Source organism: Chelonia mydas, chromosome 10 (genome assembly GCF_015237465.2).
Source record: "Chelonia mydas isolate rCheMyd1 chromosome 10, rCheMyd1.pri.v2, whole genome shotgun sequence".
Classification (NCBI taxonomy): Eukaryota; Metazoa; Chordata; order Testudines; family Cheloniidae; genus Chelonia; species Chelonia mydas.
The window spans coordinates 12,564,382-12,589,828 of record NC_051250.2 but is presented as its reverse complement, the minus strand read 5'-3'; the positions used below and the strand labels follow the sequence as shown (position 1 = coordinate 12,589,828).

The 25,447-nt window shown below is 55.6% G+C and overlaps 2 protein-coding genes across 11 annotated transcripts in view; both read right to left on the bottom strand.

The window, feature by feature from the left end:
• The window catches only part of INTS1 (integrator complex subunit 1), a 34,981-nt gene extending 19,154 nt beyond the window's left edge, over positions 1 to 15,827 (bottom strand). For 2 of the 6 annotated variants that reach the window (XM_037910358.2, XM_037910359.2), the window contains exons 1-23: positions 15,764 to 15,808; positions 15,278 to 15,374; positions 14,587 to 14,877; positions 13,609 to 13,805; positions 11,976 to 12,113; positions 10,947 to 11,106; positions 10,373 to 10,478; positions 9,849 to 10,035; positions 9,556 to 9,701; positions 9,095 to 9,236; positions 8,524 to 8,700; positions 7,942 to 8,050; positions 7,132 to 7,252; positions 6,252 to 6,329; positions 5,588 to 5,742; positions 4,203 to 4,299; positions 3,484 to 3,575; positions 3,043 to 3,103; positions 2,427 to 2,624; positions 1,962 to 2,091; positions 1,469 to 1,648; positions 1,231 to 1,380; positions 117 to 296 (exon numbers count right to left, since the gene is read on the bottom strand). In XM_037910358.2, the coding sequence (XP_037766286.1) occupies positions 117 to 296; positions 1,231 to 1,380; positions 1,469 to 1,648; positions 1,962 to 2,091; positions 2,427 to 2,624; positions 3,043 to 3,103; positions 3,484 to 3,575; positions 4,203 to 4,299; positions 5,588 to 5,742; positions 6,252 to 6,329; positions 7,132 to 7,252; positions 7,942 to 8,050; positions 8,524 to 8,700; positions 9,095 to 9,236; positions 9,556 to 9,701; positions 9,849 to 10,035; positions 10,373 to 10,478; positions 10,947 to 11,106; positions 11,976 to 12,113; positions 13,609 to 13,805; positions 14,587 to 14,877; positions 15,278 to 15,335 (3,153 nt within the window). In that variant the 5' untranslated portion in view covers positions 15,336 to 15,374; positions 15,764 to 15,808. Of the gene's footprint in view, positions 1 to 116; positions 297 to 1,230; positions 1,381 to 1,468; positions 1,649 to 1,961; positions 2,092 to 2,426; positions 2,625 to 3,042; positions 3,104 to 3,483; positions 3,576 to 4,202; positions 4,300 to 5,587; positions 5,743 to 6,251; positions 6,330 to 7,131; positions 7,253 to 7,941; positions 8,051 to 8,523; positions 8,701 to 9,094; positions 9,237 to 9,555; positions 9,702 to 9,848; positions 10,036 to 10,372; positions 10,479 to 10,946; positions 11,107 to 11,975; positions 12,114 to 13,608; positions 13,806 to 14,586; positions 14,878 to 15,277; positions 15,377 to 15,704 lie in introns of all 6 variants that reach the window. The other 4 variants (XR_005227007.2, XM_043524348.1, XM_043524349.1 and 1 more) reach the window with 4 other exon arrangements.
• Positions 15,828 to 17,141: 1,314 nt separating this feature from the next.
• LOC102934350 (lysosomal alpha-glucosidase) overlaps positions 17,142 to 25,447 on the bottom strand; it is a 29,267-nt gene continuing 20,961 nt past the window's right edge. For all 5 annotated transcript variants that reach the window (XM_027827716.3, XM_043524350.1, XM_037910021.2 and 2 more), the window contains exons 12-20: positions 24,964 to 25,081; positions 24,269 to 24,402; positions 23,629 to 23,780; positions 23,210 to 23,358; positions 22,658 to 22,799; positions 20,114 to 20,212; positions 19,513 to 19,677; positions 18,909 to 19,055; positions 17,142 to 18,090 (exon numbers count right to left, since the gene is read on the bottom strand). In XM_027827716.3, coding sequence (XP_027683517.2) covers positions 18,028 to 18,090; positions 18,909 to 19,055; positions 19,513 to 19,677; positions 20,114 to 20,212; positions 22,658 to 22,799; positions 23,210 to 23,358; positions 23,629 to 23,780; positions 24,269 to 24,402; positions 24,964 to 25,081 — 1,169 coding nt within the window. In that variant the 3' untranslated portion in view covers positions 17,142 to 18,027. The remainder of the gene's footprint in view (positions 18,091 to 18,908; positions 19,056 to 19,512; positions 19,678 to 20,113; positions 20,213 to 22,657; positions 22,800 to 23,209; positions 23,359 to 23,628; positions 23,781 to 24,268; positions 24,403 to 24,963; positions 25,082 to 25,447) is intronic.

Genomic DNA, 25,447 nt, shown 5'->3' with positions numbered 1-25,447 from the left:
ATCCCTTTGATTCAGTTTAGCATCAATAGGGCAGAGGACACTCTGCCTTCGGAGCAGGCCATTCCTATCCCTGCCCCACCTCCCCAACACCTCCAGTTGCTCCCAGTCACCTTTACCTGTTGCAAGGCAATAGATGTAGTTGCCCTAACACTGTCAAACAACGGCAGCCTCGGCAGGTCTCTTAGCAGCCACTGGTATCCCTGCAGGAGCTCAGAGTCACCAGAATCTTCCTCCATAGGGTGCTCTTTTTCCTCTCTATCACGCAATCCCCCTTCCGATAGCACCAAGGACAGACCCTGCAGGGAGATGTACAATGGACAAAGTCCATGTATATAAAACAACAGCTCGGTCAGCATTTTCATACTGAACCATAAACCAAGAACCCCAAAATGAAAACAGAGCTTCAAATTCCATCCACTAACAACCTGAAGGTGACGTGTATGCATCACAGAAAGAAACATGGACTCTGGGTCACTGGAACTGGCCATTTGTGTTTTAGCAGCAACCAAAAGAACTCTCTACTTAACAGTTACCCTGGGAGAGGTTTCAGACTACTGTACCCAGTCATAACAATCAACACAGAACACAGGAGGAGAGCACGTCTCTACTGTCCTCATGGTACCAAGTATGTTCAGAGAAGTCTGCAGTCAACAGCAGTTTCCCCATTTACATTCTATTGGGAGTACCCCAAGGACAACTGATGTTGATTTCCCCAAGAGCCCCAGGATCTGAAGTCTGGATTCTGCACGCATAGGATCTGCATCTTAATCCCAGCTTAAGTGAACATACTCAAAAGGACATAAAAAGAAAAACCAGCTGCTGAACAGAGGTGGTGTTTTAACAGCAAAGAGCAACAATCAACTTGGTACATTTAGGGAGATCTTGAGGTAGGCTACCCAGCAAGGGTGGCCTCCAATACATATTTACTGTATTGTACCTGGACAATCTGCTTGCTTGGAAGGACAGGACTCTGCAGCCCTGCCTGAGCAAAGGTGATAGCAAAGCACCAGAGTCATTTGTGACATCCACGAAACAGGAGAAAAGAGTTCAAATGGACAAATGAGGATGGAGCAAGGTTCTTGCCTTTAGCTCAAAGGCAGCATGCAGAAAATGAGGAACAGCCCCATTCAAAAGCCCCTCCATGCCCAAGTGCTGTCTGAACCACGTAAGTGAGAGACTCTGCCCATCATTCCTGGAAAACCCAAACCAGTTACTGTCTGTTCTTCTTACCTTCATGGCCAGCACTCGGGAGGCCACCTGAGAGGAACTGAGGCGCCGCAGGAAGTAGTCCAACACCTCACATGTGGTCTGCTCATCAGCTCTGGGGCCCAGGAGCAAGTCCTGCAGGCGCCCAAGCAGCTGCCTCTGCTTCTGCTGTCTCTGGAAAGAGAAGGTATCCATCCAATGAGATGATATCAGAACCAGGCCACTCAAATACCTGAAGCAACCAACCCAGGAGGCCATTTACCTGACGTTTCTTGGCACGCTGCTCTTTACTTTCTCCCTCCTCCTCTTCCTCGCCTGAGGCAGATTCATCAGCAGCATCATGCAGCAGGAACTCACAAAGACATTGCACTGGAAGAACATCCAAGGAGCCCTCACTGGACTGAACCAGATCTGCTAGCCATGGCATTGATTGGGACGAGGCCTAGGGAACACGACAGATACAATGAAGGGCTGGAAATCCAGGCACTCCTGCACGTTTACCATTGCACTGACTGGTAAGCATCTCCCATTAGTTCTCAAGCAGCAGAAGGCAACCCCCACACTCCAGGGGAGAGAAATAAGCCACTTTTCCTTGCATCTGATTCATCTCCTGCTTTCTATCCCTGCAGATCCCATAAACCCAGGCTTCAGGCCCCTGCATTACTGGGATACCTCCCTGCAGCATGCTTGCTTCCATGCTTCCTCAAAGCTCCAGAGAGGCCAGTTCCAGTCTCCCAGATCCTCAGGAAACCCACCTGCCTCTGAATGATGTTGAGGAGAAAGTCTGGGTGGCGGCTGCGGCACAGGAGATGTCCTAAGCGGAGGGACTGATTTAGGCTTTTCACCTGCTCCAGGACATGTGGCGGAGGTCTGCGTGGGGGGCCCCTGCCAGAGAAATAAAGAGGCCTTACACACAGCTAATCCCACCCTCACAAAGAGACAGACACACACTGGGTCATCAGTGCATAAAAGCCACACATGTGACAGAAGGGGTAGGAAGCAGTCCAAATGGAGAGGGCACATCGCATTTGCCCTACACGGCCACCGAATCCTCTTTTTCCTTGGCCAGTCACCACTACTCTACCATAGCCCACCTGAAAGCCTCTGCCTAGAGCTCTCTGCCTCCAAGTGAGATCTTCAGCCTTGTTTCTTCCTGTCTGAGGATGCCACTACAAGGCTGGGAACTCCCTGATTGTACCAGAGTGGAGAAGACTACTCACTGGGGGTCCAGACTGGTGAGCTGGGACAGCAAGAGGCTGCTGCTCTCTGTAATAGTCTGCTTTGTAGATGCAGCAGCCAGATGACCCTCAAATGCAAGAATCTCCTGCTTTTCCCGCTGGGATATTTGGAGCTCACGATTAATCATCTCTGTGCGGGTCTCCTCATCCGTCAGAGTGCAGGGGGGATAGGAGTAATTACTGGGAAGAAGAGGCACAAAAATTATTTGACCTTCTGTGCTATAAATTCTGTGCTGAGCAAAGAGTCAAAATGCCACAATGTTCTTGGTTCAGTCAGACAGCACGAAAATACTAATGGGCCTTCCAAACGTGGATGAAAAGCCACGCCCTTTCCAACAAGCCATGTCCCATGCATCCCTTCCTCTCACAGAGCCTGGCTTCACTGCCAATCTGTGACAGCTAAGGGAGAGGTCCTCGCTCTTTCTAGGCTCAGCCCAGCTGCTGTCCAGCAGGTTTCACTTCCATAAGCTTTGTGCCAAACCTCATCTCCCCCTACCCCTCAGACAGAGAAAGGAAGAAGCCATCAGGTGCAAACTTGGTTCAGAAATCCGTTCTCTTCAGGAGTGGGATGAAACTGAAAGAGCTAAACACCACTCACTTAGTCATGACCATTTCCATGAGCATCTTTAGTGTGGGATACTCCTCCCAGGCAGCCAACCCTGCAACCCAGGAGAAAAGGGCAGTCAGGGAATTAGACACCCAGTCAGGATATTTGTGTGCACAGAGCATACCACAATCCCTTCCCATCCCCGCAGAGTGCAAGCACTCATTCCTCACACACACACACACAGAACGGGCACTCACAACTAATCCCCCTGTTCACACTATGCTCCACTTACCACCTGATCCAAATTCCTTCTAGACCCCCAACCCACAGAGCTCTGCTTACGCAGCGCATATGCATCAGTGTGGAGTCATGCAACAACAAAATCTAGCCAACCTCATGTGCATCTACAGCTGAGACAGCAGGAGTCAGCAGAGCCCCCTCCTGTGACACATTCCAGCTGTGCTAGTGCTCAGAGAAGTGCTCATTACTCACCAATGTTTTCAGGGTTGAACGCGGCCACTACCAGGAGGAGAGGCCAAGCCTTCCAGTAGAGGGTAGAGATGGCTAGATTTGGAGGCTGATACCTGAAAAAGCCATTGGCAGAACCAAGTTATTTGTATTCAGAGTTGCCTGTTCTAATCACTAGACCAGCGGTTCTCAACTTATTACACATTGTGGGCCGCAATGTGTTACCTGGGCCGAAGGGGCCGGCAGCCCTGACACCGACCCTGCTGCGTGGCAGGGCAGCCAGGAACCTGGTGGACCCCTGCATGTGGGTGGGCCTTTAGCATACAGTTGAGCTGGGCCACAGTTGTGCTAATTGGGCCGCATGCGGCCCACGGGTTGAGAACCACTGCACTAGACACATTGCTTCTCTGCTTAGTTTTTTTGCATTCAGCATTGTCAGAGTCCTGCAGGTATATCAGGTGAATACCCTGCTCAAGTGAGTGAGCACAGAGACCTGGAAGGATCAGCAGCAAATACCCACACCGGCATAAATTTCAGAGCTTCTCCACAGGGAAATTCCGACCAAGTCCAGCCACTGGGAATCAGCTGCAGGGTACAGAGCCCATCCACTGCTCCCCAGAAATTCCCACCAGAGCAAGACATTATTATAAGCTTACTCTAGTGAAGGGTTCCAGTACTCTCAGAAACAAGGTGAACGTGGGCTAGAACTTTGCAACTCCGAGTTTTGCATCTACAAGCCTTACCCTGGGGGCAGCTGGATGTTCTCCGGATGATGGTAAGTACACAGATTTAAGACTGCATCAATCAGCTGGATTCTCTCCACCCTCAGGACCTCTACATCTAAAGTGGGAAGAGAACGAACAGGTTATAGACATGGGTACTTGGCTGATAGTTCTTAAGCAAACATGCTAATAAGCTGTACTGAAAGGCTAACCTCAGATGAGTCTACTGTCACAGGCTTTGATTGTATCATATGGGTTTGGGAACAATCAAGATGTTTATGGAGAAATCAGGATCAGGAGCAACTCTATAAGTAAATATATATTGAGTTTTTCAGCTAAAGATGGGTTTTAAGTTCTTTGATTAGGGAAAACATTTTTCAAACTTAACAAGCACTACACTATTTACTTCTACGGAACAGGTTTAGAAAAAAATTTAGCAGTAAATCCATTCAGTAGTTTAGGAGTTCAGAGAAGTGAAAAATGCCCTTTTTCAGTCCAAGTCTGCTGTCTAACCTTTCTGGGCCCCTCTAACTTACAAACAACTGTTTCAACACGTGAAATGATGCAGCATTTGGAGCATTAATACTTTGTGATAGATTCACCAATGAAAATGTGGTCAAACAATAAAGTCTAGTTTTTTCACTTTTTAGACTTTTGTGTTTACTGCCAAATCTCCAGCGTATGCTGTGTGCTTTAGAGACATGCTTTGGCACCACTCTGAATTCTCCCCCAGACACACTTACAAACACTCAACACATACAGCACAAATCATATGGTTATATTCATCTGAGTGACAGCCACACTGACAGAGTTCTTAGCTACATCTGGTTGGCCAGGTGATTTGTGAAGGTGATCTGTCACAAGTCAATATTGAATATGAGCTGTAAGGCCAAAAGAATACTTTAGTAAATCACCTTTTTTTTTTTTTTTTAGGGCTTAGAATATTTTTAATTGACTTTTATGCTCTACATAACAGTTAAATTACTGGCTGTAAAAACATTAGTTTTCTCTGGGTAATAACAATCGCACTACTTAGCCCATACACAGCCAGTAATTAGCAAATAACCCCCCCCGTGCAGGGGTTTTTAGCTCCATTTTGCAGACGGAGAATAGTGCAGGGAGGTGAGTGACTTGCCCAGAGACAGAGAGAGAGCCAGTGGCAGAAAGTTCCTGGCTCCTAGTCGTGTGCTTCAACAACTAGATCAAAACGCTCTTCCCAAGTCTAATGCAGATGCACTTACTACCTGCTCCAACCATTCTGAGGTAGATCAGGGGAGCAGTGGTACACGTGCACTGCAGACTCTCTCAGACCCACATGGAGGGGGGACAGGAGGGCGACAGGCTGCCCACTCTCAATAGGGCGGGAATTGCTACAGCACCAAACCATTTTCGCACAGCATTCCTACCGTCTGCTTGCACAGCTGCCGCCCGCTTCACCAAGTGGTCAGCAAGCTCCATGGCATCAGCAGGGCCGAGGGGAGACCGTGACAAACCAATGACAAGGATCCGCATGAGCGTGTCTTCAAGGATAGGCACCTCAGAGCAGAGGCGCAGGAAGAAGCTGGGAATGAGAAATAAAGAGAAGACAGTGACCCACTGTCCAAAGAAAGGGGAACCTTTCCTGATCGCAGCCTGGGGCTGGGCTCGTATTGCTTGGACGTGGAACCAGTGCCCACCACCCCTAGCTTAATCACATATGAGAACAAGCCCCCTTCCAGAACACGGCTTAGTTTGCCCCCTGCAATTGAACTTTACAGATGTAGGCAGGCAGGCTTCAGATCCCCAGCACCACACACAATGCAGGGCCATTCTCTCTGCAGTCACAGCACCAACTGGTGTGGGGATGGGAGGAGGAGGAAAAGGGACAGGTGGAGACTGGAGAAACCCCATCTTCTGAGAATTCCAACAGGGACAATGAAAACCTCAGCAGAGCAGAGGTCTCCAAGACAGAGGTATAAAACATCCTTATGGAGAGCTTAGTTAAGCACCATAAATATCTGATTTCTCCTCTCCTTACTTCCACAGCTCTGCCCATGGAAACCCAATCGCAAATGAGGTGCATGCACTTACTTGCGGTCACTCTCAGGGGGCCAGTTGTCCCATTTGTAGTAGGTCTCTGGCTGCTCTGTGAACAGCACCTTGTGAAGACTGCAGAGAGAGACAATAATAAATTCTCAACTCTCGTTGAAACCCAGTGTATCTTTCCCCGGTGTGTGAATTGAGAGGTGGTGGATGGAGAGCCGTAGAGACTGGAGCGCAATGCAATCCACAGAAGAATATATCATACAGGTGAGCTGCCCCACACTGCTAACATGTCCCAACTCTGACCAGGAAGGACTCCCTCCTCAGGCAAGAGGAAAGTTCTGCCAGGACTAACCAGGGGAACAGTTAGTACCAATTGCAATGGCGATGGGTGGTGCGATATGCAGTACTTCCAAGGAGACCCCAATAGCCATTACGTGGGAACAGATTTCAGTTATTAACAACTTCAGCTGATCTTTTAGTCCCATTACCAATGCCTCAAACCATCTAATCCTCTGTAGTATACTCTTGCCTCCAAGGCCAGAAAGTCTCGGAGACAGAGCTCTATCTGGTCTCCACTCTGTACAAGAGCTTCCCTATCTAGGGACCTTTCCCTCCATTATCAGGTCAGATCAAAACACACGTCCAAAGGGGCTGTTTCCTTGACAGCATAATTGGAATGGAAATACTGTGGAAATACCATCAGAAGCCTTTAGTGTTAAAGCTTGTACAGAAGTGCACGTGAAATCCCGAAGGGAAAGCAAATCCATCTCCCTACCACTAGGCAGAGCATTCCTGCTGCTTGGCTGCTGTGGGGGAGACACTCCAGTTGTCTCTACGTAGCATGTTTAGTAGAGTCAGTAATGTGACTGGGGGGGTTTCCAGAGCAGGTTTGCTAGGAACCGCTCCATTCAACTGAACCTCATACCAGTGCACGTAGTCCTTCGGAGCCAGTTTGCTGATAGATGGAACCACTGTGTGGAGCCACCAGACAGCATCTCGCTGGATGGCAGCAATCTGGTTCTGGAAGGAACGCAGCACCTCCAAGTCTGAAACAGACACACACTCAGGTCAGGAACTATACACGTATTTCACAGCCCCCTGGGAAGCTGGGGTGTGACTGTTATGAACAGCCATCTCACAAGCAGATGGCTCCAAGGAATCAGCAGTGAATTACCTGGAGAGGCCCAGCACACTAGCCCAGCTAACCATCAGCACCCACCACTACTTACAAACACACACATTTGGTAGCGGAGGGGGCTTTCTGGTACCACCCTTGGGAACTAGAATAAACCCAGGGACATTTTAGCAGAAATGCAAGGCTAAGACAAGGACATGCACAGGCAGCAGCTTTCCTGTTAGCCCAGATAGTTGGCTCTCAGGTAGTTTATAATGTTCACAGCTGCTCCATCATACAAAAGCCAGGTTTCTGAACTGTCCCCACCACGCCAACTCAGTCCCCCTTTTCTCCTCCTAGTACATGTCTCCCAGCCACTGTTTTCTATGGCTATTACAAGCACCTCTGCTCTGAGTGATTCCCAAGGTTGACTGTGCATCCAGCTGGTAGATTTACTAAGATGTGGCCCTTCACACCCCAACTCCACCAGCCAGAATTCTCAGGGTCCTCTCCTACCCCCAGCCTCACTACTCCCAGCTGCAATGTTCCCCCGATGTCACTTCTGGATGTTCTCCACCCCACATGTCCGATGTTCAAAGGAATCTAGGCTAGGAGGCTTACTCTTTTTCTCTCCTTTGTCCCATGCAATCCCAGCCTCCTTCACCTGAGCCGTGATGCCGAGCATCATGGAGACAGCCAGCAGGTCAGTTATGTGGATGACAAACCGCTCCTAAAAACAGATCACTATGGTTGATATCCCAGCTGCATCTGGAGGATGAGCGTCCCTCATCCAAAGGTGCACCCGCTGCCAGAGATGCCTGTAAAATCATGCAGGGTGGAGAGGCAACGCAGGGGTGCCAGTGAGGGGATATTGGGACAGGAGACAGGAAGGACAGTTCATAAGTCCAAGCAGCGTGGATAGGAAAGAGGGACTGGAATGTGGCCACTAAACTGCAAGGAGCAATAGCCAAGCCATACATACAAGGAGGAAAGGGAACGATGCATGTCCACCTGAGCAATGTCCTGGGGGAAATAAGCAAGAGAAGACAGCAGGTAAGCCACGTAGAATTGAAGGGAGAGCAAGAGAGCACTGCATGGAGGGGTCAAACCATCAGAGAAGGGAGAATGCCACAGAGTCCCTCAGAACACTAGCTGGAATGCTGGGATGAGAAGCAGAGGTGGTATGACAAGACGAGGTGGTACCTTGAATTCCATGTCTGTATATTGGGCCTCCTTCCGCTCCTGCATGAGCCCCAAGCAGAAAGCCTGGAAGTTGATCTCATGTTTCGTCTGTTTGATGATCTCTCGCAGCAGTGCCCGCGAGGCCCGCAGGTAATCATCCTTATTAGTCAGCAAATCCTGGAACACCATCGCCAGGAACTGAGGCCCCAAAAGAGAAGCCCTTTAGCGCCCAATATCCAGCACCAACATCCATGAACAGAGACTATACACACTGAGTCCCTGCTGGTGTTATCACCGCACCAGGGCCTGAATGAATTCACTGGGGAGCTCTAATGGGAGAGCCACAGTCAGGGAGGTTTCTCCTGAAGATGACAGCACTGCTAATTACAAAGACACATACCCAAAGCGTTCGGGAATCTGACACTGCCCGTGCACATTTGTTTCAGACAAACACTGTACACAGATTTCCAAACCAAAGGAAATACCCGTGCAGTTGGGGAGACTCCATTAAAATAAAGATCCAGTTCAGCCACTCTCCCCCTCAGGTACGTACTGATCACACACGCAACACCTGCAAGGCTCCTGTCCCTACCTTTGGTGCTAGCTCGGAGCTGTGCTGTAGCACTGTGTAGAGAATCTGCATGTTGTTGGGGTTTCTTGCATTTGAAAGTTCATTGAAAATCACAAACTTGACCATGGTACCCAGGTTGTCCCTGTGAGCATTCAGCAGCTCTCTGCAAGGGGAATCCAGAGTTAGCAGAGCATCCCATGGACCGGGGATTTCTTACTATGCGGCATACAGTTCTAGTCTCTCAGCTCACATAACAAACACAGTGTGACAAGAAGGGAAGACACCGCGTCCTCCAGCAGAGAGAAAGGACTGTCTGCCAATCAATCACTCAGTGACACTCAGAATCAACATGCCCTCAAGAAGGGATTCTAAGAGACTGCATTCAACCAGCCCTCCCTTCCAGTTCTTTAAACAGAAGCTGGCCCCCTTTGCAAACATTGTACTGCATTCAGACTGTCACACGCTCCTATTAACTTGCTTACCTGACACACAACATGTAGTGGTTGAGAAGGACTTTGGGTTTGAGACGGATTTTGATCAGGTTGGAAATGACTTCCATGTCCTCAGACCCATGTGTGTTGCAGTTCATACAGACTGACATTAGCAAGTCCTGGGCTGGTCTGGTCAGCTATACAATAAGACCAGAAAGAGTCAACAACCAACCGCTATCACACACAAAGTCAGAAATTCCTGGTCCTACTGGCCTGGCCTCCAGACTAGGTACAGTGTCATTACAGCCTTGAGGGTCAGGAGAAAATGCCACCAACACTCTTACCTTTGGGTTCTGCAACCACATCTCAAGCCTCTGAACAGCCATCAGCCGGACCTCTTTATAGCCACAAGTAGCCGTCAGCAGTCGAAGGAGGTTCCTGGAGACGTTATCCATTGGCTGCCGCCGGTTGAGCTGGTCCCGTAGCATGTCCAAAACATATTCTTCCACACTCTCCGCGAGGTCTTCGTATCTGAGGCACAATAATCCCACATTTGCTCTGGTCCAGATTCTTCCTTTACCTAGTATCTGCTGAAACACCTCCCACACATAACCAAGACCTGGAGAGCACGGGCCACTCAACAGCACGGACAACAAAACACTCTGGTATCCAGGAGTCGGCACAAACCAATCCAACATCACTGGGCAGTATCTGGGGGAGACCGTGTCTTTAGGGTGTGCCACAGGAGAGCTGGTTGGGGGACACTCCCAGCTATCAGCTTTGCGAGAGTGGTTTCTGGATTAGGAGTCCGCACAGAGATCTTCAATGCCAAAAGGCTCTGTGATTGGGGAGGGAAGGGGCACTGTACCTGGGCATAAGCTGTCCCTCCTGCTCTGGACTCATCTTCTCCTCTGCAATCAGCAACTCACTCTGGCTATCTTCCTCCTCTGCCATGGCGGGGTGGGGGCTACTCCCTACAGACAGATCAACACACAACCATGAATGGATGTAACAATGCCTCAGCAACACCCCTAGCACCCCTAGACCATTCACTAGCATTGAGAGATTCCGCTTCAAGTAGCTCCCTCCAACAGACTCTTCCCCAGAAGTCCTCTTACCAGCGCCCCTGCACTGGTGTTCAGCCACAACTTGTCACTGCTTTTCCCACAATCTTCTAGGTGGATCTTCCAGTGTGTTGCAGTACTTAGAGGAGCACTCAAATCCCATCCATTTCCTTCCCAAAAGTGACCTTCGGCCCCGGTGGTCCTTGCATCCCTCAAGGGGAGGAGTGGGCACTAGAGAGCAATGAGAGGTGCCCCATCTCACCAAATAGAAGCATGCTGCCCAATCCACATAAGCCCTAACTGGGATCTCCTCTGATGACCTGTTACTAGACTATCAGGCTAAAAATATCTCTAGGCTCTTCTCGACCACCTCCTTACCTGCACTAAGATCACCTCCACTGCGGCCAACTTCCCCATGCAACAGCATGCTCTTCGGGGGCATCTTTGTACTGAAGGCTGTCTGGATGTTATCCACAAACGTCTTGCAGTGAGGGCTGTCCACCCAGATGCGCTCTCCAAGCGAGTCCTCAATGTAAACCTGCCAGGGGGCAAGAAGCAGAATATAAATGGGAGCAATGCTGACATTTATCCATCTTCAGTACTTACGTGGCCCGATCACCGAGATACGTGCGTGCCTCACAATCTTTCACGTATTTATCCTCCCCACAGCCTTGTGACATAGGGCAGGGCTATTATCCCTGTTGCACGATGGGGAACTGAGGCCCAGAAACACTCACCCAAGGTCACACAGGAAACTCGTGCGGGGGCAGAGAACTGAATCCAGGTATCCCAAACCCCAGGCTAGTATCCTAACCGCTGGGAAATCCTTCTTCCCCTAAACTGTGGGTCTCCCCGCTTTCATAGCTAGATCACATCAAAATATTTAAGTCAGCTACTGCTGCTGAACTAACAGACCTGGCTCTGTAGCTCTAGCAGCAAGAATCTCGTGCTTTTAGACCCAGAGATCATGGGATCAAGCCCCACGGACAAACCAGCCAGGAACACCATTGCACAAGGATGCGCAATCAGGGGAGGCAGCATATCTCAGAAGAGAGACTAGGAAGGCTAGAGAGAGGCAGGGGAGGAGCAGCGTCGCAATGTTGAATGAAAACCGAGCTGCAGGCCTTTGTTTGAGAAACATGGACTTCATCTCTCACAATCTCCCAACGCAGCCACCGGTCCTGTTGCATATCTGCCCCCACCTCAGACAGCAACCTCCTTTTTTCCATCTCCCCACAGCAATGACCCACTCTCCCCTCTACAGCATCACATGGTAGCAGCAACAAGCCCTCTACTCCTCTCCAATGTCACCCTGCCCTCCCCTACATGGTGACAAGCACAATGACATTGGCCCCACCCACCATGGCATCACCCAGTGGGAGTGCTCTCCCCTCAGCTACCATGTACCTTGACAAAGATCTCCGGCCAGTTCTCGTCCTCCTCGTAAGCCGCCATAAGAAGGTTACAGGCCAAGACGGACACCAGGCTGTTCCCTTTGGCTTTGAAGTTGATGGAGGCATCTCGTCGGAGGAGGCTACACAGTGCCTGGAAGATGTCAGACAAGAATCAATCCCTCAAAAGATGAAAACAAGGGAACACCTGTGGGTGACACTACAATGTTCCATGATATTTGGGAGTTGTATAGTCGAAACCTGAAGAGAACCTTAGGCCACTACCTCTGTATTAGTCAGTGACTACCACTCCTGCAGTAAACTAAGTGGGGGGAGGTGTGACACCCTGGCAACCCCTTATTCACCACTGTCCTACAATTAGGTTATGTTTAGTACAAAGTATGCCTTGTTAGGTATCATTCTAAAGTCTTGATCTGGTAGACATTAATGTCTTGTTGAATTTATGTGAAATTATGAAGTTTGGCTACGTATGTGCTACTGAAATATGTTGCGAGGTTGAGAACACCCACAAGCAGCCTTTCAGGTAGACCAATAGGAAGTTCAAACAATGTTAATGGCTTATTGAGGAAATGCACACAAGCACAAGGATTACCCCAGGAACTGCGTACCATACAGACCTCTCAGAGATAGCACTACACAATGGGAACTGTTTGACCCAGGTCACAGCAAAAGTGCTTTCCAGCAAATTGGAAGAAGATATAAAAGGGGGAAATGATATTATGACTGCACCTCACCCCCTACAATAACACACCTGAAAGTACCGGAGGAAAAGGACTGAACTGTAGGGTGAAGTGCTGGTCCCAGGCTAAAGGGATTTCTAGCCTGTGTATGAAAACTTGGTGGACCGCTTGTATCATCAGCCAGGGTGAGATATTACTGATTCAGACCCTATCTAATACTATAGACTTATTTTGAGTTTTGTTTTATTTCTTATGGTAATCTACTTTGATCTGTTTGCTCTCATTTATAATCACTTAACACTTATTATCCTTCTGTAGTTAATAAATCTATTTTATATTTTACTTAAAACATTGTGTGTTGTTTGAAGGAGGATAAATCTCAGCTCATGAACGAGAGTCGGGGCATGTCCACTTTCCTTTGCAGAAGTGGCGGACTGAGGTACAAATTCATACTGGTTGGGTTTTGACCAGGGCAGGATAGTATAGCTCTGGGGTCTTAGGCTGGGGAGCTGTGAGTATTTTGGCTGTAGCCTCTCTACTGTGGGTTCATGAGTGGTTGGCCAGAGCATTCATGAACACAGAGGGGTGTGGTCCCTGCCTGTGGAGGTTGGTGTGAGTGCAAACTTGGAAGGCTTTGCAGCTTGTCACGATGTCACAGTTCAAGAGGGAACCTAGATTGGTGAGACAGAGGGCTCAGCTGTACCTCAGTTCTAGGTGGCAGACCCCAGACACAGTAAAGAGCTGAGAGAAGGAACACACATAGCAACCCATCACACAGTTCACAGTTACATTTGTATTCATTCAGCCCAATTCTTGGCACCAGGGCAAATGCCACTGTGCTAAGAGGCTGCAGTGCCAATCCAGGGGAGTCCACTGTGTTCAGAAGTTGTCAGCACAGCGAGGTGACACCGCATCACACTTGTTAATCAAAACAAACACAGCTCTCACCTCAATAACCCCCTCGGTGGCAAATATATTGGGTTTGATTTTTGCCAAATACATCAGACTCAAGTACAACGTAGGGTCAGGCTTGGCTCTGTTCATTTTCAGCTGCTTCGCAGCTCCACACAGCACCCCCTCAATGCGGTCATCATTGCCCTCTGCCTCAGCTGCTTCAATCTCATCCACCAGCACCGTGGGGACAACTGCAATCACAGACAAACAGCTGTCAATACTGATCCCCATGCAGCAAAGACATGTCCTGGGAGACTTGAACAGAGTGGAATTGTGCCCTGGTCGCTTTTTTCCACCCCTGCAAGCTCTGCTGAAGACTCCTGTTCCCTTTTGCTTGTATTCCTTGATCTCTCTCGCTTCGTCTCTCTTTCTGCTAGAATTTAACCCCATTATTGTATCGAACACCAGGGAGCAGAAAGACCTTCTGCAAAAAGACATGCAACATACAGGCCCCCAGAGCTTTCATTAAAGTGCACAGTTGCCCCCCCAACACATTAGTTACAAAACAAAGAGCTATAACATGGGGTCAATGACTTCCCAAGGAGAGACCTTTCAGATGCTGGTATTGGACATCCACCTGAAATGAAAAACTAGATGGAGCAGAAGGTATAAAAAGAGAAAGGGGAAAGAAGCAGGGCCCAAAGCAAAACACTATGCCCAGATGGGGGAAGGATGAGAGAGAGTTCAGGAGAGGGAATCTCGCCCGGCACTACAATGTCAGGGCGGGAAGCCTGCAGAGAAAGTGTGCCTGCTTTGCACTGAACACAGGAGGATGTTAGTGTTACACTCCCCATGAGCCTTATGCCAACAGTGGCATCACTGGGGAAGCACATGGAATTCCCCAAGCACCAGCATACAGACCCCAGAGAAAAGGCTCCTCAGCTCAAGTGCTGAGTAGAAGAGCAGGACGTGACTATACCCCCTCTCTCACAACCACACAACTCCTGAGCAGAAACCAGAATGTTGCTTTACCTTCAATTGGAATCACAGACGGTTCCTTTATTGAGGGTGAAATGGCCCGTTTCTCAGCCACTGCAGCCTCTGCCAGACGTCCTAGGGCACTCAGGGGAGGCGTGGAGCAGAGTTTGGGGCGTTTGGTCAATCCCGTCAGGCTGGATGCACTAGATAAAGCAGCGGACCCCTCCCGTTTACGCTCAGAAGGCAATCCAGCTGGGGCTGGCTTAAGCAGTGTGACAGCAGCTTTAGAGTCATTGGCCTGGCCTTTCGACCCCAAGGCGATAAAATCTCCTGGTGGAGGATGAGCTACGAAAGGAAAACAGAGATGAGGGCACAAAGTCAGAAGTCCCCATCCCCTCCCTTGAGCCACAAACCCACCCAGTGCCCTGGGCACCCCATGCCTCAGGACAAAGCAATGCAGAGACAAAGCCACGGCAGATTTCACTGGAGGCTGGTACCAGGGGCAGGGCTCACAAGCAGCTGCCAGCCCTACTGGGAGGCCTGGGGTTTAGGCATCAACAGCCCCACTGAGCCACCTAGCTGGGCTCGAGGTACTATAAGAGCCTCCCCTTCTCCCTCCTAAGCTAGTGGCCAGTGGCCCGGCTCAACCCAGGCTGCCCTGATGGGACCCACCACGCTAGGACCCCGCGGCTCCTCCAGGAGCAAGGCCTGGCCGACCCCTCCGCTGATAGAGACTGGGACTCACCCGAGGGCTTGGGCACCGCGCTGGGACGGCGAACCGTGGCCGGCTTCGGGCGATTCATGCCGCCGGGGCCTCCGCGCCGCAGCGTCACCTGCAGGGTTTGGGAGTGGAGACAGGGGATGGGCGGAGGGCGAGGCTATGGCTGATACAACTGCCTCCCCCAACCCCGGCCCCTCCCCCCGCTACTCCCCCAGTAACCCCGGCCTTTCCCCCAGCCCCTCCCCCCCCCGGCAACCCCGGCCCCTCCCCCCGCTACTCACCCAGCCCCCCCCCATAACCCCGGCCCCTCCCTCCACTACTCACCCAGCCCCTCCCCCCCGGTAACCCCGGCCCCTCCCCCCGCTACTCACCCAGCCCCCCAGTAGCCCCCTCCATCCCAGCCCCTCCCCTCGCCATTCATCCCCCCACCTAACCCCGGTATTTACCGACCCCGCCCCCAGCCCCACGCTGCTCCCAGGAGGGGGGGGAGGGGACCTGGGTTGCACCCACCTACCGCTCAAAGCCGAGCCCGTTTACACCGGAACCGGAAACGGCTACTGTCGCCCTGTGCTTGACCCGGAACCAAAACTGAGACTGCCCCTGTCCGACGACTCGCTGGCTCTGGAGGGGCTGGGCGCCACCTGGCGGCGTGACGGGGGAACCGTCCCCGCGCGTCGCCACCGAGCGTCCCGCCGCGGGAACTGCCTCCGCAGCCACTCACCGTCCCCGCACCCGTCACACACGAGGGCTGCCCGTAGGTGACGCCCCCTGGTGGCCCGAGCCGTGACCTACACCCCGCCTCGCCGCCAGCCCAGGGCAGCGGGGGAACCGCACCCACCCGCCAGCTCCGCAGCGCCACCTGGTGGGCAACGGGAGGCACCGCCCCTCTCGCTGCACGGCCCCTGGCGGCTGGGCCGCGCCAAGCCCCCAGGACCTGGACGGGGGGAACCTCCCTGGGCACCCACCTGAGACTGGGCAGGACAGCGGCCGCGGCCAGGGAGCCCATGCATGGCCCAGCACCGGCCGCATTGTGACCGGAGCCACCGCCCACCTCCTGTCATAGTGGCTGCAGGACAGCGCGGGGGGCCCCAGTGTACAGAGGGGCTCAGCTGTGGGCGGTGGGAGGGGGGCTGGGGTGTAATTCCCAGCTCTGGCAGACCTCCAGGTGCCAGCATGCTAAACATAGCAGGGTGACAGGGGCGGGGGCTTGGGCTCGCCCCCCGACTACAATCCCCTCCAAGATCCTAGGGAACGTACTCAGGTGGCTAACCAAGCTGCCCGGGCCCTGGGGGCTGGCACGAGCAGCGCTCTCACGGGGACATCTACCCCCAGGAGGAATCACGCCTCTCAGCTGCAGACGTACCCTAAATGACTTACCCAGGATCACTCAGGGACCGTGTGACAGCAGGGAAGTGAACCCACAGCCTGGCCTCGGACCAGCCTTTCCCTGCTGCACTGGGGCTGGCAGGGTGCATTGCACAGTACTGCTGAATGAATCTGCACAATCCGGGCTTCTCCCGTCATTTCCCCTGCTCTGATCTTGGCACATATTGCACAGGGCAGAGTCTGTTACATGCAGCCTCAGACCAGGGCGGCTTCATTATTATTGGAATCAAGGTTGTACCAAGACCCCCCATCAAGGATCAGGGCCCCATTGTGCTGGCACCAGCCAGACCTGCACTAGAGACAGCCCTGCCCCAGGGGATGCACCGTCTGCGTCATGACAACACACAACAGGCAGTGGGGACACACCAAAGGGGGCAGGGGGGAAGTCACGCTCATGGGATGGACACAGCCGGGCTCACATGGGGCACTACAGACAGGTAGGGTGTGCAGTGAATGCCAGGACAGACTCACCCTGCCCCAGAAACAACAGCCAGACAGCAGCCACCTCTACTTGCCTTTATTCATCCCGGACAGAGCGGCACCAGGAGCGTTCAGGGGCCTTTCCCTAACTTCTCCCCGCACCGCCACCCGTGTCACAGCCAGACCCGGCTTGGGGCGGCTCTCAGCTTCCTTCTGAAAATCCCACCACTGTTGCTAGCGCTGAGGCTGCTCCCGCAGTGCCATGGGAGTCTGGTGGGCCGCCATGGAGGCCCTGTGTACGCAGTGCTTCCCTCCCTCCCCCCGCGGGTGCTGCAGTGCTGTCTGTAATGCAGGGACATCTGGCTGGAGGAAGGCCAGCGCTGACATGGCCTGCCGGATGGGCAGTATAGCCCACCCCCCGCCCCAGCACGCTGATGCCCTCTGGGATGCACCGTGCCAGCAGGTTGTGAAAGCCGGCTCACAGGAGACGTCGCTGTGCTGCTGGTGTCAGGAGACAGGCGAACAGAACGGCTGACCAGAGCCTCTCACCAGGCCCCAGAGCCACAGTCCTGGGCATGGGACAGCCGAGTCTTTAAACACAAACCCTGCGTCAAGGGCCAAGGCAGAGAGCATCTTCGGCGGAGCTCGGGGGCATCAGCAGGGCAGAGTTTTGGCTCTCGCTGCCCTGCAGGAGCAGTCCCCTGGGGACAGGGAGAGCCAGGAAAGGCAGGCTGAGCTCGGGCACAAAGCAGCTGTGGAATCCAGTCTGTGTCCAAACCGATGTGGGCAGGAGGCAGCCCTGAACTGGGACCCGGAGCCAGCCAGCAGTGGCACAGAGCGGCACCCCACAGCCAGGGCCTTGGCGTGCACATGGATGCCCAGAAACACCTCCCTATCCCCACCCCCGCACAGACACACATGGACGGACGGAGAAACCTCCAGAGCCCAGCTCCAGGCGCGTGCGGCAGTCACAGCCAGCGGATGGAGAATCCCTGGCTGAGGTTGAGGTTGAGGTCGCTCACTGTGAGAACCTGCAGTACACGGAGAAACTCAAGCTCAAAGTGGGACATGGGGGCCCCATGCAGCACCCAGCGCTGGGCTGGGCGCACCCCCACCCCCATCACAGCTGGAGCACGCGCCACGCTGCCCTGTGACGTAACAGCTGATGGTTTGGGGCTGGGGGGGCCAGAGCAGACGGGTGCTAAGGGGCAAAGCAGGGCAATGGGCTAGAACAACCTTCAGCATCTGCACCTGCCCACTCAGAGAGCACCTCCAAGTGCTGTGCAAACAACGAGCTGAGCTCACAGCTCCGCTGGAGAGGGGCCCATGCAACTAGCCCCCTGGGGCACGAGGCACAGCGAGCCCGGCAGCGCTGGGAATGGAACCAGCACTGACTCCCACTGCCCTGCTCTAACCCCTAACAGCCCTTCCCCTCTCCCAGTTTCCCCACTCGGCGCACAAGCCCAGTCCAGAGCAGGGAGCCTCACCAGGTGCTCTGGGTAACTCCCAGGCCGGGGTCTCGGAGGGCAGGGCCAGTGGGGCGAGGCCAGCTGCCAATGGGCAACAGAGGAGGAAGCTGGAGTGCCTGCCCTTCTGCACGTCAGGACCGCAGGACAGAAACGTGACCCTGTCAGAGCCAGAGCAGAGTGTGTGGCTTGAGGAAGGAGCCCGTCATCCCTGGGTGGGGGAGGGCACGTGGGGGGCTGATGGGGAAGGAGCCGGGTGCTGACGGGGGAAGGAGCCGGTCATTGCTGGGCGGGGGAGCGCACGTGGGGCGCTGACAGGAGAAGGAGGCGGGTGTCGCTGGGCAGGGGAGGGACATACCAGGCGCTGGCGGGGGCTGAGTTACCTGGTTCTCCAGGTAGGAGAAGGGATTCTCTTTGCCGTTGACGGTGACCCTGCTGGGCTTGTCCCGGACCCCATAGACACTCAGCACATCCACAGTGATGTAGGTGGCTTCCACATTGGCGTGAAGGACAGTGGAGGTGAAGATGTTCTAGGCGAAATGCCGAGAGGTGGGGCCTGCTGTCGTCCAGACTAAGTGGGCTGCGGTAGCCTCAGCTACAGCACCTGCACCCACACCTGAGGACAGCCCCAGCCCTCCACTGCTCCTGTTGGCCACGCCCTGGCTATCACACAGTCACCTCCCCTCCCCACTGCCCACGTGTGCAATTCAGGCTGCTCTGCCCCCCAGCCCCTCGGGCACTGAGACAAACACACTGAGCCCAGCGCTCTCCACCAGATGGCAGCGGTCACAGGCCCCAATCCCAGCTCCCCCAGCTGGCCAGGTCCAGAGGCCACAGCCCCATTCAGGCAGGAGGATGCTGTACCATCTGCACCCCCACAATGGGCCAGGTGGCTCCAGTGCCTGGGGCCAGAGCAGGCCTGTGGCTCTGGAAAGTGGCGGGGGGGGGGAAGATAGCGCATTCCACCCCCGAGCTGGGGTCCCCTACCTGCGTGACGTTGAACACCAGGTAGGAGTAGTCACCCCTCTCGAAGGTGTCCAGGCTCTCGCCGTCATCCCAGAAGAGGTCCCCCCAGGCACTGGCATTCTGGGACAGGGCTGCGATCAGGCGCAGGGAGTTCCCGCTGCTCACCCAGGTGGTGCTCCCAGGTTTCTGGGGTTCAAGAGAGCAACTGCTGAGACCAGGCACTCCACTGAGGGGCCCCCCTAGCTCTCCAAGTGTAGAGGACCGGGCACGGGGCAGGCCATGGCAGTGAATACGCCACAGAGTGGAGATAATGGCCCAGACAGCACAGATCCTGCCCCCGCCCTCCCACCAGTTTGTGCCAAGGTAGGCATCTCAGGAAAGCTCCTGACCCTGACCCCTGAGGAGCGTCACGTTCTCGGCTGCAGCACGGAGACCAGCCCTGTCAGGGCAGCCTCCCGGTGCTGCAGACAGTCCCGCGCGTCCTGGGCAGGGCGAGCGACTCTCCTGACATGCCCTGGAGCCGGGCAGCAGACAGCCAGATGCAGGGATCTGGAGTGTGGGACGAGGGTTATTCCTGTGCCCTGGGGTGGTGCTCCAGATGCAGCAGGGGGAGCAGCCTCACCTGGGTGGGGAGAATGGCGCCCTCCCAGATGTGCAGGTTGATGTGGTCCAGCGGAGCAGCCATCTTCAGGCTCTCCCCACTGCTGTTCACAGAGGAGCCCTGCAGAGGCAGTGACAGATACATGGGGTGTAGGCAGCAGGGTGGGCAAGAGGGAGTGGCTGTCTGTCCACAGGTCTGGAGACCACCCCCTCCCCGAGGCCACAAGGACCAGCCAGGCCCATATCCACCACACATAGGGTGCAGGGGGAGAGCAGGCCACGGGCACTGGCCCTGGGCCTCATACACTGCACAGGCCATGGGCACTGGCGCATCTCACACCCACCACACACAGGGCACGGGGAGCACAGGGCATGGGCACCAATCCAGGGGAGCACAGACATGGGCATGCAGAGCAGGGGGCGTGCAGACCATGGGCACCAGCCCGGGGCTCATACACATACAGGGCTGGGGGAGCGCAGAGGTGGAAGCGTGGAAGCAAGGGTGCAGAGGCGCACGGGGCGGGAGGAGAGCAGAGGCAGGAGCACAGATGTGCATGGGGCACAGGGAGCGCAGGGGCAGGAGAGCAGACATGCATGGGGCATAGGGAGCGCAGAGGCACACGGGGCGGGAGGAGAGCAGAGGCAGGAGCACAGACGTGCATGGGGCACAGGGAGCGCAGAGGCAGGAACGCAGTGGCACACGGGGCGGGAGGAGAGCAGAGGCAGGAACGCAGAGGTGCACGGGGCGGGAGGAGAGCAGAGGCAGGAACGCAGAGGTGCACGGGGCACAGGGAGCGCAGAGGCAGGAGAGCAGACGTGCATGGGGCATAGGGAGTGCAGAGGCAGGAACGCAGTGGCACACGGGGCGGGAGGAGAGCAGAGGCAGGAACGCAGAGGCGCACGGGGCGGGAGGAGAGCAGAGGCAGGAGCACAGACGTGCATGGGGCACAGGGAACGCAGAGGCAGGAGAGCAGACGTGCATGGGGCATAGGGAGTGCAGAGGCAGGAGCGCAGAGGCGCACGGGGCGGGAGGAGAGCAGAGGCAGGAGCACAGACGTGCATGGGGCATAGGGAGTGCAGAGGCAGGAGCGCAGAGGTGCACGGGGCGGGAGGAGAGCAGAGGCAGGAGCACAGACGTGCATGGGGCACAGGGAGCGCAGAGGCAGGAGAGCAGTGGCAGGAGCACAGACGTGCATGGGGCACAGGGAGCACAGAGGCAGGAATGCAGACGTGCATGGGGCACAGGGAGCGCAGAGGCAGGAACGCAGAGGCAGGAGCACAGACGTGCATGGGGCACAGGGAGCGCAGAGGCAGGAACGCAGTGGCACACGGGGCGGGAGGAGAGCAGAGGCAGGAACGCAGAGGCGCACGGGGCGGGAGGAGAGCAGAGGCAGGAGCACAGACGTGCATGGGGCACAGGGAGCGCAGAGGCAGGAGAGCAGACGTGCATGGGGCATAGGGAGCGCAGAGGCAGGAGAGCAGACATGCATGGGGCATAGGGAGCGCAGAGGCACACGGGGCGGGAGGAGAGCAGAGGCAGGAGCACAGACGTGCATGGGGCACAGGGAGCGCAGAGGCAGGAACGCAGTGGCACACGGGGCGGGAGGAGAGCAGAGGCAGGAACGCAGAGGCGCACGGGGCGGGAGGAGAGCAGAGGCAGGAGCACAGACGTGCATGGGGCACAGGGAACGCAGAGGCAGGAGAGCAGACGTGCATGGGGCATAGGGAGTGCAGAGGCAGGAGCGCAGAGGCGCACGGGGCGGGAGGAGAGCAGAGGCAGGAGCACAGACGTGCATGGGGCATAGGGAGTGCAGAGGCAGGAGCACAGACGTGCATGGGGCATAGGGAGTGCAGAGGCAGGAGCGCAGAGGTGCACGGGGCGGGAGGAGAGCAGAGGCAGGAGCACAGACGTGCATGGGGCACAGGGAGCGCAGAGGCAGGAGAGCAGTGGCAGGAGCACAGACGTGCATGGGGCACAGGGAGCGCAGAGGCAGGAACGCAGAGGCAGGAGCACAGACGTGCATGGGGCACAGGGAGCACAGAGGCAGGAACGCAGAGGCAGGAGCGCAGAGACGCACAGGGCAGAGGGATCACACAGGCGGGAACACAGACACACACAGGGCAGGAGGACATGCTCAGAAACGAGGCAGTGGCCATAACCCTTTCCTGCAGTCTCTGATGGTGGCAGTGGTGCCCACCGGCTGGTCTGCAGGTGACTGTCTGGGACGGACCTTCTCCGACCCTCCGATTCCTGCTCTCCTCAAGACCAAGCCCAGGGGACAGGACAGGAGGCTATTGTGAGCTCCCATCCCAGGGAAGAGCAGATCGACAGGCAGGGCAGGTCAGAGGTGCACTGGCCACTCCTGCCCCGCTCCCTCCCCATCCCCTCTGGCACAGGGACCCACGCTTGCTCTGATTTCTGATGCAGTCGGCACCCCGGTTGCTTTCACAGGCTGCAGGGCTCTGTCAGGTGAGGGGCCCTTTGCAGCCAGGGTCTCCATAGCCCTTGGGTAGGGAAATGCACAAATCCACCTTGTCCTGCCTCCCAGCATGCACTGCTCCTTACCGTGTAGTAATCGTACCACACCCCTCTGGGGAAGTAGCCAATCACAGAGTCCACTCCGGGCTCCAGCACAGGTGTCACCAACAGGCTCCGCCCCCACAGAAACTGCTTGTCAATTGAGTACGTGATCACGTCCTGCGGAAACCTACAGCGGGAAGAGGGCGCCTCGGAGCTGACCTGCTGATGCCACTGACCTCTGGGCCCTGCAGCCTGAACTGGGCCAGTGCCCCCAAACCTCAGCACCAACAGGGGGTAGCAACTGCCTGTATTAGCGGCACCACAGTCTGTGATTTCATGCCTGCTTGTAGATCCATGGCATCAGCTTTCACGGATCCTGTCTGTGGGTAAGAAGGGCTGGGGCCAGGCCCGCCCACAGAAAGGAGTGGAGGGGCCCCATGGTTCAGAGGGTGCCTGCCAGGGGAAGGGAGGGGGGCTGTGTTCACCTGGGGAAAGGGAGGGAGGCAGGCATGCCCACCAGGGGTCAGGGGGCCATGCCCCGCTGTGGGTTGCCCGTGGGGCAGGAAACCATCCAGAGCGGTCAGAGGAGTTTCTTACTCGAAGAACAAGGGTCGAGCGACGGTGTGGCCCTGCAGGTGTGCCCGGTGGAAGAGCGTGTAGAGGAAGGGCAGCAGGGCGTAGCGCGTCAGCAGCACCTCCTTCATGGCCGTCCGCGCCACTGAGCCGAACGCCACCGGATCCTGGGCCTGGGCAGGCCAGACAACCAGAGTGTCAAAAGGCAGGACAGACGGACAAACGGGCTCTACCAGGAGTCTGTCCCAGGGAGCTGCAGAGAACGGACGACCAACACCCCTTGACCGCTCCCAGCGGCAACCATCCCCCTGTCCCCAACTAGCAGCGTCCTCTCCCTACTGCTCTGGGCCCTTCCCCCATTCGAATGCAGCCCTCCGAGGATGGCATCAGCCCTGGAGCCCCCATGGGTGCTGCGGTCCCTTGGGAGGGAACCTCCCGGTTACCTTTTCATTCTGGGTGTTGTGGTTTCGGGCGAAGGGGTAGAAGGCTCCGAGCTGCATCCAGCGGGTGCATAGCTCCTCCGAGGTGGTGCCGGAGAACCCACAGATGTCCGCCCCAACCAGCGGGATCCCAAAGAGATTGAAGCTCAGCACCCCTGCAAACACAGAGGCATGGAGTCCAGAAGCAGCCAGGGACATCTGGAGAGGATCTCCCCGATCCTCCTCGGGACAACACTCAGACCGATGCCCTGTGCTGCTCCCTTCTACAGACTGCGACACGTACACGGCTGGGAACATGCCTGGGAGGGGTTACCTCTCACCCACCGCAGGACCAAACAGCTGCCACGATGCCTGCAAGCTGGCAGCCAGCTCCCATCGCTTCAGTCCTGGAGCTGGGAGCAGACTCCAGACCCCCGGCTGCCCTCCCAGAAGGTAACAGCGAAAGGCCCCATCTCAATTACAGGCCAGCGATAAGGTGCAATTCCCCATGGCTGTTTAATGGAGGAGCCGCTGCCCAGCACGTGGGAAGGGAGGAGCCATCACGACCAGGGAAGACGCAGGCCAGTCTCTGGGGGTGATTCTGTCCCCAGCGGGTGAAGGCTGGTGTCTGAGAGGCCTGCCTGTTGCCAGGAGAGCCACTCACCTGGGACTGACCAGTACATGTCCTTCCATTTGCTCCTGTTGTCACCGAGCCAGTGTCCAGAGTACCTGCCCTGGCTGGGGAAGGTGGAGCGAGAAATCACAAGTGGGCGCTTCCCTCGGATCTGGATCAAGGCGCTGAAAGACAAGGTGGAGACTTGGGCACCGGGAACAGGCGGGGGCAACTGCGAGACTCAAAACCAAGGGCACAGCCAGTGCAGTGACTCAGGGCAGCAACCAGCCCCTGCTCCACACCCAGTGCGGCTCTGAGACCCAGCCTGGCAAGGCGAGGAAGCCGCCGGGAGGAACCAGCCGCCCCAGCCTCACCAATGGGAGCTGCATGAAAACCATGAGGAGGACACAGGTTTAGGGCAGTGCCAGGACTTCCCTTGTGTAGCCCCAAACTCCATGAACCGGAGAGGTGGGGGTACTCTCCCCTTCACCAGCCCCTGGGGCTTCGGACTCTGTTAAACTCCCGCCCCTGGGCTGTGAATGCAGTGTGGGGGGCCGGAGCATTTCACCCCCAGCTCAGGGGCTCAAACCCCAGCCTGGAGCCAGTGCGTTGGGAACAGACCAGCCTCCTGTGGGCGGGATGCCTCACGCTGGTGTCTCAGACACAGTTCTGTGGAGCCGTTCATTGACGCAGGGCTTGACCCTGCTCAGTGGGGTTGACGGGCCGACACACGCGCTGGCCATTACCTAGCTGTGGCTTTGGCTTCCATCAGCCCGTAGAGGTTGTGGAGGTTGTAGTGCACGGAGGCGCTCTGCTTCGCTGAGGCGCACACGGTCTTTGCAGAGAGGGAGTTGCCCAGCACAGCTAATGGGGAGGGAGAGAGGCTGTGAGAAGAAGCACTGTGCAGCACGGCAGCCAGCAAACACCTGCACCCAGACACAGGTACCTGCGCCTCACACACTATTCAGTAGCCTCTGGGCCAGCTCTCCAGGCTGCTCGTACGGCACCAAGGGGCTAGGTGCTGGCCAGCAGCAGCCAGTCAGGAACCCCGCAGCAGCATAAAGCCGGCAGAGCTGGTAACGGTTCGTACGCCAGCTGTTCCCCTGTGCGGGCATATCAATGGTTAGGTTCCTTAGTCAACACTTCAGGGCTAAAACTGGTCATGCAGGTGTCTGAATACACGGTTAGGTACCTGTGTTTGAAACCTGAGCCCATGTGCACAACCCCGAG